This window comes from Mastigoproctus giganteus, chromosome 12 (genome assembly GCF_048544385.1).
Source record: "Mastigoproctus giganteus isolate SK-2022 chromosome 12, ASM4854438v1, whole genome shotgun sequence".
Lineage (NCBI taxonomy): Eukaryota > Metazoa > Arthropoda > Arachnida > Uropygi > Thelyphonidae > Mastigoproctus > Mastigoproctus giganteus.
The window spans coordinates 46,712,419-46,726,703 of NC_143586.1; the positions used below are offsets into that span (position 1 = coordinate 46,712,419).

Below are 14,285 nucleotides of genomic sequence, written 5' to 3' on the forward strand. Positions count from 1 at the left end.
TTGTGTTTTTGTTCAACTTATGAACTGTTTGACCCTCACTTAGTATCTGATTACTTTTTTTTTTTTTTTAATTAGGGAATGGAATTGAGTTTTCATGTCCCTTTCTCCACCAGTATTTTCTAAATGATGCAAGAGAGTGTGTTTACAACACTATGGCTGTACCAATTGTGTATGCTTCTGAAAATGCACCCCAAAGGGGGGTTAATGGAAGATAAATGAAAAAATGCATAAGTACAAGATATTTCAGACAGTGAAAAGTAGAACACATTCTTTAAATCATAATTAATAAAAATAAAAACATCAAAAGATGATGGATACCATGCAAATGATGTGTCCCACTCCACTTAGAGTATGCAACTGATAGTGGGTTAAACATGAAATATGCATTCTATATGTATTTTCAGAAATTCTCTCTCTCTCTGTTGATGACTAATGTCTGCACAAATTATCATGGAAATGTTATATGGTGTGCACAGGTACACATATAAATAAGACACTATTTTGGCAATGTATGAAAATGACAATATATCGATTGATTTGATACACATTATAATTTCTAAAATATTCCTAGATAAGGAACAGTATTTTAGAGAAGGTCACTAACTGTTGCATACAACAACACAGAAAATAGCTTGTATAATTTCCTGAATGTCTAATTTATTTTTAATAACCTGTTATTAAAAACAAATGTACTGTAATGATTTTGTTACATATAGCTCTTTTGACAGTTTGTTTAAAATATGTTTCCAGTTTTTATTTGTATTATGCACAGGTTGTTTTAGGTAGTCATCAATCCATATTTTGTAATGGAATGAACATTATTCTTTAAAATATACTCCACATATACTCTCTAAATATATTTAGGTAGAATATTAAAGACAACTGTTTACAGGAGTTTTACTGTATATATATTTTTCAAAAGTGAGTTGTCAAATAATAATAATAAATTAATGATGCCTTGGTTTGTTTTTGATGCATGTTTTTGTGTGTGTGCATATATTACTAGCTAATATTGTTTGCTGTTTTTCTTTAGGTGACATGGGTGAACTTACGAATTTCTTTCTCTACAAGTGCTAAAGCATGATGGTTTCACCTTGCTTGTGCTTCAGATATAATTAACCACCCAAATGGTCTAGTTTTTTTAAATGTTCTTGTCAAGTTAAATCAGGAACTAATAATAAGGCCTCAAATTTTTTTTTTTTTTTTTTTTTTTGAAAGATAAAAATTAAATTAAATATTTATTGAATTTTAAAATGAAATAATTTTTTCCCTTCAGATTTAAGGCATTTCTAAGACTGCTTCTAAAATTCCATATTAATGAGGGTAATACTTTTGCCCACCAGTTCTTTTTTTTTTTTAATTTAAATTAATTTGACTTGATTAAATTGCTAATGCTGTTAATATAAGTAGAAATATAGAGAAAAAACTAAAAGAATCAAAATTTAATAATCTAAAAGGTTATTTAAAGGATGGTACAAATGTGTTTACTTTAATCTTTAAAAGCTATTTGATGAATATTTTAAAATACTGATTATTTTGTGACAGTAGAATAGTGTGGCTGCTTGGGTGGTTAATAGCTAACTAAAGATGAAACTAGTAAGCAAATGCAAATAAATTTTTATATACCATAATTCCTTTATTTAACTTGTCAAAATCAAAGCATGGAACCAACCAAACCAAATATGAAAGGAAGTACTGTTCCTTTAGGAAGAATTAACACAAATACACAGTGCATTGGAAAACTGTAATCTTAAACCTTTGTGGTCCAGCATGCCCACCAGCATTTCTGATTATGGAATTTATTTTCTGGCTGTACTGGTGTAATTATTATACTACTATCTATATATCATCCATTTTCAATCCACTGCAGGATGAAGGCCTCTCCAGCAACTTTCCAATTCCTTCTGTTTTGTGCAATGGCCATCCATTAACTACCCACTAACTCATGAATTTCATCTTTCCATCTCCGTTGTTTACTTCTAGCTCATCTTGGGTACGGTTCTGTTATTTTCTTAGTCCATTTATCATCATGTCTTCGAGCTATGTGTCCTGCCCAAGACCATTTTAGTTCTTTAATTTTGATAAGAATGTCCTTTACTTGAGTTTGCTGCTAATCCACGTGTTTCTCTTCTTATCTAACAGTCTGATTCTCAATATAATTTGTTCCATTCTTTGCTGTGTAGTTCTCAACTTCTCTTCCATTCTTTTGGTGAGTAACTTGGGCACTCACTCACCATTCTTTTGGTGAGTGCCCAAGTTTCACTTCCATAAGTCATGGTGAGGAGTATATATTGGTTCATTATTTTACGTTTCAGACAAATTGGGATATTGCTCCTCAGTATGTAACTATATTTCCTGAATGCTATCCATCCAAAATTTATTCTTCTCTTGATTTCCAGCCATTTACCATTATTACAGCTAATGACTTGTCCCAGATAAGTATATGACTCCACCTTTTCAATTACTGCTCCTTCAATCATTATATCCCTTTCTGTGGCATACTTGTTCATCATTACTTTTGTTTTAGCATATTCATCTTTAATCCAAAATCCTTACTAACTCTGCATAACTGATTAAGATTTTCCTCTAATTCTTTGGGATCGTGGCTTATGACCACAATGTCATTTGCAAATCGTAAATGGTTTAGGTACTCTCCATTCAGATTGACTCTTTTCTGCGACCAGTCTAATCTTCTGAAGGCTTCCTCAATGGCAGCAGTAAACAACTTCAGAGATATTGTGTCTCCTTGTCGAATTCCTTTCTCAGTTTTAAATTTGCTACTGTTTTTGTCTAGTCTAATAAAGGAGGTGGAGTTCTCATATATTTTCTTCAAAATCATAATCTATGCCTTGTGTTTCCAGTGCCCAAAACATTGCCTTATGCTGTATGGAGTCAAATGCCTTTTCATAATCCACAAATGCCAGGCATAATGGTGTTTTATATTCATTTGCTTTCTCCATTAGCTGTGACATTACGTGAAGGTGATCCATAGTTGAGAATCCTGTCCTAAAGCCAGCTTGCTCTTTCAGTTGATTCTCCTCAAGTATTATTTCTAATCTGTTAATAATGACCCTTGTGAACAACTTGTAGATGTGAGATAACAAGCTAATTGGTCTGTAATTTCCAATTTCTGATTTATCTCCTTTCTTATGCAGCAAAACTATGATTATATTATTCCACTTAGCCATCACACCTTTTCTAATGTATTTTGTGAAGAGTCTTGCAAGTTTTTGTGTCATGTCTCTTCCTCCCAATTTTAACAACTCTACAGTAACTTCATCTTCCCCCCCGGGGCTTTCTGATTCTTCGTTTTCTTCAACGCATGTTCTACCTCATCAGGAAGGATATCAGGTATGTTGTATATGTTACTAATTTGCGATCCATCTTCCCCACTGCTGGGATCAGTCCCTTGCTCCTTGTATAACTCTTTATAGTAGTCTTCTGCTATTTGAATTAAGCCTTCTCTGCTATTTATAAGTACACCATTGTTATTCTTCAGTTTCAGTATAATTTGTCTCTCAATATTACTGCTCATGGTGCTGATTTAAATCCTTTGTTTTCCCTTAATGCTGCTTCTACTTTTCTTGTGTTAAATTTTCTTATGTCCTCTCTGAGTCTTTTTCTAATGGCTTTGCATAACTCAGTATACTCAATTTTCTCCTTGTCAGTGTTTTTCTTGCTCTTCATTTGTCATCTTCGGTTCATCATAACAAGTGTTTCTTGACTAATTTTTTCTTCTTCTTCTTCTTTGGATTTCTTTTTACCTATAGGTTTCTTGGGCTTTATCACTTTCAGAAAGTTGTAATATTCCTCGTCGATATCATGGTCCTGAGCAGTCTGCAGAAGTTCCAGTACATACTGCTTTTTCTCCTCTTCTGTTATCTTGAAGACCTTTGTATTATTTACTCAAGTCAGTTTTTTCCTTTCTTTTCTTACATCTATATCAAGTGTGCATCTTACCATTCTGTGATCACTTCCAACATTGTCCTTGTTCAGGACAGTAACATCATTCACGATATATCTTCTATTAGTGAGGATGAAGTTGATTTCAATAGTTGTTAATCCATTTTGACTCTTCCATGTCCACTTTCTGTTCACCCTTTTCTTGAGAAAAAGTGTTCATTACTGACATTCCTCGAGATTCTACAAATTCCACAAGTCTTTTACCTCTTTTGTCTCTTTCCAACCTTAGCATTGAAGTCCCCCATAATGATAGTGCATAAATCATAAGTTGGTGCATAAATCATTATAACCTTTAGCTTGTACCTCTTAGAAATCCTGAATAGTAGTCTTGACACCCTTGTTGATGTACTTTTGAATTCCGAAATGTGTTTTTCTATATCTTTATGGACCAGAAAGCCAATTCCACCTTTGCTCCTTTCACTGTTTCCATTGGTGTACAGCAGATTTCCACTTGATAAACTTATAAGTGATTCACTTCTTCTTGTTTCAGCCAATTTCAATTCACATTTTCTAATTCCTTTTCCAGCTCTAATGTCCTGTCTTCACCAATGAGCGATCTTACGTTGTAACAGGCCAAGTTCAGTTTCCGTGCTTGGCAGCCTGGTCATACCCAGAGATTCTTAGCACCCTAAATATATCTATATATATTTCATATAAGCAAGCTGAAAAGCTAAATCTATGTTTATATTCAATTATTAAGGCACATGGCATTGTGCAGGCACCAAGAACTTGGCATCTCTGATTGTGATATTTGTTTTCGTACTGTACTAAATAAATTATTGCAATGCAATCTATTTATACTTTATGTAAAGAATCTGCAAAACTAAATCTATGTATAAATCCAATTTTTAACAGCATGCAGTTTTTTCCTTTATAAGTTCAAATGTCTCAACCAGAGTAACCATCAACATTTCCGACTATGAAAATGCAATTTTGGAATATTAATGTAGTTTAATATTAAGGGGGAAAAAACGTCAAAACCAAAAATTTCCGATTTTGGTGAACATAACTGAAACACATTTTACTTTTTCATAATGGAGTAAGTTGTTTTTATCTTTTAGGAAACAAAATAGAATTATCATTTGCCCATCAATCAATGAATATAATGATATATAAATACTTTCAAATTGTAGTTCATAAAAACAAGCAATTTTGTTTACAAATCCATATATTAATTTAAATGATATTAGGTACAGATGTGATGAAAAGCAAAAGAAACTTTATGAATATTTTATGATTTGAATACATCTATTCAAAACGAAATTGAACAAAAATGATTTAATCACTTAGTTAACCATCAAATAATGACTTTTAAACAAAATGCAATGTGTTAAACACTAATAACTATAAAAAATTTAATCATATGTAGTCTACCCCCAATCGTGTTGTTTCTTTTGAAGAAATCCTAAATTTTCTGTTAGTAAAGGCCCTACATTGTATTGCCATTTCATTCTTCATTTCTCTTGGTGATGTAAAAATATATTTTTTTGAATTCCTTGTTAGAATTAGCAAATTTACTTGAGTATCCAGACCAACCTTTAGCATTGCGTAATTTAACTTTCACTTATTTCCTTTCTTCCTCACTTTCAACTTCTACCAATCTTTTTTCCTCAAACTGCTGTTGCTGTTTTCTCTTCCATTACCACATAATATCTAGCCTCATCTTCATCTTTTTCTATGCCATGTTCTGACATTCCCCAAATTAATATCCTTTTAATCACTGTTGTGTAGCACATTTTGTGATGCTTTCAGCTGATTCCATCTAAATCAATAAGAACATTGTCATCATTTAACAGTTTTTTTCCTTGCATTTAGTATTATACTCTGCTTCAGCTCAATTGTAAATTGCATTATTTGTCATAATTTTTAGTATTGGTCACTGTCTTTTCTCCTGCTGTGTTCTGCTTGCGGTGATGATTGTCAAAAAAAACTAAACCCTCTTAACTGTTTCCTTTGTTAAAAAAATTTACAGCTGAGTAAAAAAATTTACACCTCCACGATCTGCTGATTGTATGAGAGCATGGTATTGGTGGATAAGAAAGAGCATTTGATATTTTCATCATTACTTGATAAATTTCAGCAGAAAGATGTGCAGGCACATTCTCTAAGATAATAACAATGTCTTATTGTTTCCATTTGCATTTAATTTTTCCATTTGAATGATTTTACTTCTTTTCGTAGTAATTGTGAAACTGTTCTGACAAAGTTTGGAATTGTATCATTAAATTTCCATTCTGTATAAATAAAATGTGTACATTAGAAAGCATTCCAAAGTATGGAAGGTCCAAATCAGTGAAATCCAAATTAGGAAGGTTTTGTTGTATGTGTGAGGGGAGCCATTGATTCAGGGCTATCTTAATTTCAGGAAAATATGGTAATCTCTTGAGATAATATGTAATGTGCTCATGCTTTGATTCTGTCAAAGTGCTAAGTATAATTAGTTGTTTACCTTTTTGATTTACAAATTGTTATATGCTTTGCTAGTTTCATTTTAGTGAGACACAGGAATGTAGCAGCATGAGAGAAAAACTAACATTTAACTTTCTACAGGTATGCTCAAGGAGACCTTAATGTAAATTTTACTTCCTACAGATATGGTGAATACTCCAAAGCCTGATGAACGGGCAGTGATGACTTATGTATCATGTTACTACCATGCTTTCCAGGGTGCTCAGCAGGTAATGTTAACTTGCACTGATTTATGATTTTTGTTCTTTATATGTCTACTCCCTTTGTAGATCTCAACAATACTGCAATGCCAGATGAAAGAGCAGTTATGACATATGTATCTTCCTACTACCATACTTTCTCAGGTGCTCAACAGGTATGAATGGTTTATCCATTAGAAGTTCTCTTCAAATATTTTGGTAATTTATTGATTCAAATAATATTTGGTATTTAATATCTGCTTCAAGTTTCTTTCTGTTGTATAAATCTTCTATTCATTTATTTCTTAATGAGATAGTGTATGTTAGGAAGCAAAAAACATGCAAACTGTAAAGTTGCACATCTTAAAAACAAAAGATCATTAGAAGATATAAAATGATGTATAGACATGTAACTTAACATTTTTGAATGTTTTCTATTTTAGAGAAAACTGCATATGAAACCATCCTTTTTCATATAAATCACAAACTAAAACAAAATAAAAAATACACAAATACCTTCACAGCTAAGGAATGCCAGGGATTAAAAATGTTTGTTTATGATTCAGCGCAACTACTTAAGTCAAGGGAATTTACATTAATCATTTTAACAGTGAATACACATGCTAACCATTTGTCATTCAAATGGGCCTGAAGTGTGTGCATGCGTGCGTGCTTCTGTACTCTCTCAGTTGGAATGTCAATATTGCTTTTATTGATAATATGAGTCAGCTGCCTAGACTTGCTCCTTAGTGTAGTAGAGAACTTGCAATAATGGAAGAAGATACAGTTACATTTATTCTTCTTCTTCTTCTTTGGTCCTTAGCTGGCAGCTGGGGGAGGCGGTTGGCCACACAACCAGTATGCTGCTGTAGGTGCCGCAGGGTTTGGACTTGCTCTGTAATGTTCTTCCATACCTTACGATCCATGGCGTCAGTCCTGGCCTGGTTAAGGTCGAGACGTCGGCTCTTCAAGTCATTTTCCACTTGCTTGGCCCACGTTTTCCTAGGCGCGGTCCGTTGGATGTTCCATTGGGTGGGTCGTTGTCTCCAAAGGAGTGTGGATGGTATTCTGTTCATGCCCATTCTACATACGTGGCCAAACCATCTAAGCCTTCGCTTCTGGATTTGGTCGGCAATGGTTGGTTGCTGTTGGCATCTGGCGCGGATGGTATCATTAGTGATGCAGTTGCGAAGAGAGATGCCCAAGATCTGCCGCAGGCATCGCATTTGGAATACCTCAAGTTTGTTCAAATCTAACTTGAGACAAATCCATGTTTCCGATCCGTAAAGAAGAATGGGCAGGATCAAAGTCCGGAAGAGTCGGATTTTAGTCTTTGTGGAAATGTTGGTCCTCTTCCACAGACACCATTTGAGCGAGGCGAATGATTCTGAACATTACTTATGGTAATGTTCAGAAATGACAAACAAGTTATAATATTTATAAAATTGCAAGAGAAAATAAAATGTTATTTTCAGGGATGCTTTCCCAGGGTTCTCACAAACCCTTTTTAAATGCTTGGGGTGGGATAAGAGGTTTTTCATTCCTGGAGGAAACATATTATGACTATGTTTGTAGAGAAAAAGAAAAAAAAAAAAAAATTATATTATTAGTGTTGGCTATAATAGTGCAAGGAACAGAAGCTTATGTTGCACTAACCAAAAAAAAAAAAAAAAAAAGCACTACTCTGTGGCATTTCTCTCTTACCATAAGTGCACTGGTTGGAGCACATTACATATTATCTCAATCCAGCAGACCTTTGAATCTTCCCAAAATGTGCCTCAGCTACCCATTAAAGCTATTTATCCCACGAATTAACAACTTTCTAGCTAAAGAGAAAATTTTCTGCAATCCACTGTATTTTTCTTTCCCTTTAGTTTCAATTTACGTCCCTACTTCTAGCGTCACTTAATGCTGTGAAAATTTCCTCTTCATTCATTTTACTGATCCCTCTCAGAGCCTTATAAATCTCATCAGATCCCCTCTAAAGTACCTAGTTACCTGTAGTCCACATATTCAAAGTCTCTCCTCGTACAGGCACCCTTTTGCTGATATCACCAGTGCATTGCCCATCTTTGGACTTTTTCAAGAATTATGATGTCTTTTTTCAGGTGTGGCCTCCGTACTTAGTATTCCAAGTGCATTCACACACTTACCTCATATAGTGGAATTAAAATCTCTCAATCTCTGTGAACATTTGTTTATTCATCAGTAGGGACACCATGGGCCTTCTTCATGGCTTGTTTATCCTGCACAGAGAATTTCATGTCTGTCTTTATTGTGACTCCAGATCCATTTCTTCCTCTTCCATTTTTAATTCAACTGTATATAATTATTATTTTGCATGTGGCACTGGTTGGAAATTTGGGAGAAGAAAATCGCTGACCTGGGACTAAAAGGAGCAATGGTGGACAACACCAGACATACCACTAATTAATCTGGATCTCTTGATTCAGATCAGTCAAACAGAGTTGATATAAAAGGGTCTAATGCAAAGGAGGCAGAAAAAAGAAGGAACTGAAACCCTGCTCCTCTTTTTCTAATACTGCACTCTTTGATAGACATCCATCGTGTAAGCTCTCCCCATTTTTTATTCAGAAATGTCTTGAAAATGCGACTAGCCTTCCAAAAATGATTTGAAGATTAGAAACTTTCTAATAGAGATGAATAAGCATAAACACTCAGAGAGACTATTAAAAATTCAGTGGAATTTCCCTTGTGCCACCTTGAACTCCTTTAAAGGGGCAATAACAGAGTGGGATCTCCTTAATGTATTTGAGGAAGATACATTAAGGATTGTTCAATAACTAAGTGAACAAAATGTAATACATGCTAAAAGGATAGTTATCAAGAAAAATGAAATACTCCTACCCGGACAGTCATTCTCACATTTAATATGTCAATTCTGCCATCGACCATAAAAGCTGAGTATTTAAGATGCAAAATTCGACCTTACATTCCAACCCAGTCCAGTGTTTTAGGTGTCAATAATTTGGGTACTCTCAGGCAAACTGCAGACTGCAGAGGTGTAACCATCTGTGATTCAAAAGAACATGTTCATACAGACTGTGGGAAATTATTCGGCATACTCAAAGGACTGCATCTAATAGCAGAGAGAAAAGAAAATTCCAAAACACAAGGTGCCACACCAAAAAGCAGAGAAACAGTTTTTAGTGTTTACTAAATCAACCTCCTATGCTTCAGTTGTACAAAAGCAATGGTCCATAACAATACAGATAAGACCAATTATTCAGTTTTCCCCAAGCATCTTAATATCTGACTGGGCAAGATCAGTCCTCTCCTCACTAAAAGAACAACCTACCCAACTGTATATACAACTCACTCAGTAAATACACCATTGACAGTATCACCAGATAAAAATTGTGTACAGCAGCCTTTACTGCAAACAAGCTCCTCTAAAAGAGATGAGCAAAAATCCAGTACTGATATCATAGGCATAGATGAAAAATCACATGAGGATGATCCATTTTTTGAAATTTACACAGAGAAAGACACATTGGTAGACCCATACTCCCAAACAGAGGAAAAAAACAAGAGTAGACAGGTGCAAACAAACTACATCCTGTAAGCAAACAGATACATCTGATTAACCCCAGTAATGTACATACACTTTCAGTGAAACTCTTGTGGACTCCAAGCAAACTTAGATGATGTATATGACCTAATTAGTGAATATAAGACTGTTGTTCTTTGCCTATAGGAAAAAATCTGACCTCTCAAATATCTATGAGAGTAATACATCACAAAATGTATAGGTTCATAGAGGAGTAGCATTGCTAGTAAACTCTAGAACACCTTTAGACTCGTCTCTCTGCAAATACCTTTAGAAGCAGTTGCCACTCGAGTTATGGTCAGGGTAGCAGTAACAGTTATTTCTTTATACCGTTTGCTTTTTCCCAGTCATTCCTACACTCTTATTGATTTGAGTGATGTAGTTACTCAACTACCAACTTCTTTTTATATCTTTTGGGTGATGGTAATGGGCATCACCCTACAGGATTCCTTCTGCCTTGATAAGAGAGGACATTTAATTTAAAAATTTCTTGAAAAGCACAATTTACCATTGTTAAACAATGACAGTCACATGCATCTCTCCTCGAGGCAAACTTCTGCAATTGACCTCTTGATATGCTCTTCAAACATATGTTCAGCTACTTGTTTTGACTTATAGAATAGACAGTTACTCATAACCCTCATAAGAGTAACTATTTCCCAGTAATATTCAGCTCTGGACTAACTGTCCTCTAAAACTGAAATAAAGACAGTCTGGAAGTTTGACAAAGCTAACTGGGTAAAATATCAAAAATTGACACATTTAGATATTCAGACCATTGCATCTATCACCATTGACTCCTTGGTAAACTTCGTGTGTGTCACTCACCGGATAATGGTAGCTGCAGAATCTGCCATACCTAAACTGTCTGTCAAAATCCAGTACCAACTGGAAATTTGGTGGAACAAAGCCTGTAACGATGCAGGAAAAGAGAATAAATACCAGAATTTATTTCACAAACACCCAACCACTGCTAACCTGATACAGTTTAAGAAACAAGAGCTCATCACTGGTTAAATGAATAAGAAAGAAGCATGGGTCTTGATACACATTCACTATAAACAGATCCACAGACAACACAACAGTTTGGACTAAAATCAGAATTAATGGAAAATACCATCCTGTAACCATTTAAATACTACTTCTAAAAGGGAATTAAATCCCTGATCCTTTCAAAATTGCCAGCTGTTTAGACAAAATGTTTGAAATACCTTCACCTGTAACTACATATGAGCTAACCCTTCAGTCATATATAAAGTACAGACAGAAAAATATAATTTGAATTTTAATAATACATGCCAGCTTCCAGATAATGTACCTCTTACCATGACCGAGTTGCACAGTGTACTTGCATGATCAAAGAATAGTGCCGCAGGTGCTAACGGAGTTTGTTGTGCCATGATTTATCATTTGAGTGGTCCCCAACTGCTCTTTTACAATTGTTTATTAGAATTTTTGATGAGGATTACTAGCCTGCTAGCTGGTGTCATTCTATTATATTAGCATTCCCAAAGCCAGGAAAGGCTTTGAGAATGCTAATATAATTGACTAGTTGTTTGGGAAAAACATTGGAAAAATAATTAATGCCAGGTTGATATGGTTCCTAGATACTGAAAACATTCTAAGTAGAAATCACTATGGCTTTCAAAGAGCTAGGTCAACACCAATCTCATGGTGAAAGCTGAAGCAAATATTCAAAAGGCATTTCTTAGGAATGAACACTTAGTGATGATACATCTTACCATCAAAAAAGATTTCGATATAACCTGGCAATATAGGGTTCTTTGCAATCTGTATGAATCCAGTCTTCGAGGTCATCTTCCAAAATTTATCCAGTACTCTTTGAGCAACAGATTCTTTCAGGTATATTTTCATTATGCTCTCTCCTAAAGCTGTGCAAGAAGAAGGAATCTCAGGGTCCTTTGCTTAGTGCCATCAGGATCATTTCAGTTAAATACATTCCTGGCACATCCAGAACATATCAGTATGCTGACGATCTTGCAATTTCATGCCACTTTAAAAATATGCATCTAATTGAAAGACAGTTTAAAGGCACCATTAACAGGCTTATTCAATGGATTAAAAATAATCTTTATTGATTCTCAAAGCAAAAAGCAACAGCTATCCATTTTTGCCTCAAACATAATTTACATCGTGATCCAGACTTATAACTCACTTCTCATCCAGTTACTTTTCAACATAGTATTAGATTTCTTGGACTAATATAAATACCGGATAAAAAATTAAGTTTTTTTGGAGCATATTAAGCATATTCATACAGCCTGTTTAAGAAACCTAAATTTTACTTAATTTCTGCTGTGCTATGGATTGCAGATTATTACATGCTGCCATAACTATACAGTTCATTAATTGGATCTCAACTGTACTATGGGTCTCCTGTATATGCCTCAACCAGACAAAGTGTATTAAAATGGCTTGAACCTGTACATCACAGTGCTCAATGAATTGCACTATGGGTTTTCCACACATCGCCAGTTCAAAGTCTCTATATGGAGGCACATGAACCCCTGCTATGCCTTTATCGGCATGCTCTGCTGTTAAAGTATGCTGCTAAAATCAGAAGTTCCTCACATTATTTCATGTAGCAATACCTGTTCACACCAAAGTTGGATAATTTGAATCAAAATAAACAGGCATTAGGTTACATTAGGTTGGGGACTAAATATGAATAATATAATTCCAGATGTTAGCATGGCACATCACCATGGCAGATTCCCTTTGCACATGTGGTTAACCATTTCCAACAATGGGATGAGAATGCACTTCCAAATTTCAATGTTAAGCAAATCCATGAAGCTCACTCTTTGATTTTCTAGTTTGCCCAAATATACACCAATGGTTCTGAGATAGACAGTTCTGAGATAAAGTTGGTGTAACTGTCATTCTACCAACATTACAATGGCCTAGCAGCTCCCTTTGGAGTGCAGCATTTACACCGCAGAATGCAGCATGTGCTATCCTGATGGCTTTAGAGAATATAAAACAGTCTTTATACCCTGAAACCAATATCTCTACTGATCCCACTCTTCAGTGTAAACTTCCTTCCAGTCATTCCTTACTACGACAAATTTGAATAAAGTTAATGCATCTTCATACAAACAGAAAAAAAATAATCTTGTGTTACCTGGGCATGCTAGAATCAGGAAACAAACAAGCAGATTTTGCTGCTAAGAATGCCAGTATCATATAGTCAGACATCCAGATACCTTACAGCACTGATTACAAACACATCATGTAATGTAACAGTAAGAAAAGAATGGCTATTCATTTGGCAGAAGCACAAAAGCAATAGATTGTTTCAGATTAAGAATGATCATAAGCAGCGTGGCCATTAAGCCTAAGAGGGAATAGGAAGGAAGAAATCAAACTTATTAGATTTGGCATACTCACCTAACTCAGCTACTTACTCAACTCACACAGGATAAGCCTTCATTATGCAGTAATTATCAAACTCAACTCTCAGTAAAACATCTTATTAAATGCTAATTATACCTAAGAGAATGACAAATAGCTTTCTCTTCTCATCTGTATTCCTCTAATAAGCTAACATTACAACAAATTCTGGGAGACTGACAAGACATTAATGATCTTTTCACTTTCTTAAAAATGATAAACAAATACCATAATATCTGAATCTGTCGGTTTAATAGACCAAACCTGTACAAACTAAGACTGTAATAGATGGCCTTAGTAGCCATTGTACCAATAAATCAAATAGACAACAACATCACTTTACTGTCACGTGCTTCTCTCTGGTAAGTAATGCTCTTTGGCTTCATGGCATTGATGCATCATCTGAAATCAAACTATTTACACACATGCTTTATGTTTTGTGCAGAAAGCACTGCTGTTAGTGATGCATACTCCTCAAAACAAAGCATAAGCCAACGGGTGTGGTTTTTAAATCTGCATTTGCTCTGTTAGGTCTAAAATGAGTTAATTTTCAAAACTTATTAAAAATCTGTTTTTAATATAGAATACTAGCTTTTAACAGCTGTTGCTCATAAAGGATTGAAATTATAGGTGGCATAAAAAAATGAAAATCAAAATTTTTGAACATTTTTTTTTATTATTATTATTTT

The 14,285-nt window shown here is 34.6% G+C and overlaps 1 protein-coding gene across 3 annotated transcripts in view; it reads left to right on the forward strand.

Moving 5' to 3' along the window:
- Actn (alpha actinin) overlaps window positions 1-14,285 on the forward strand; it is a 307,581-nt gene that overhangs the window by 165,119 nt on the left and 128,177 nt on the right. Inside the window, exons 8-9 of one of the 3 annotated variants that reach the window (XM_090386850.1) lie at window positions 6,556-6,654; window positions 6,702-6,787. In XM_090386850.1, coding sequence (XP_090242976.1) covers window positions 6,556-6,654; window positions 6,702-6,787 — 185 coding nt within the window. The remainder of the gene's footprint in view (window positions 1-6,555; window positions 6,655-6,701; window positions 6,788-14,285) is intronic. The other 2 variants (XM_090386853.1, XM_090386851.1) reach the window with 2 other exon arrangements.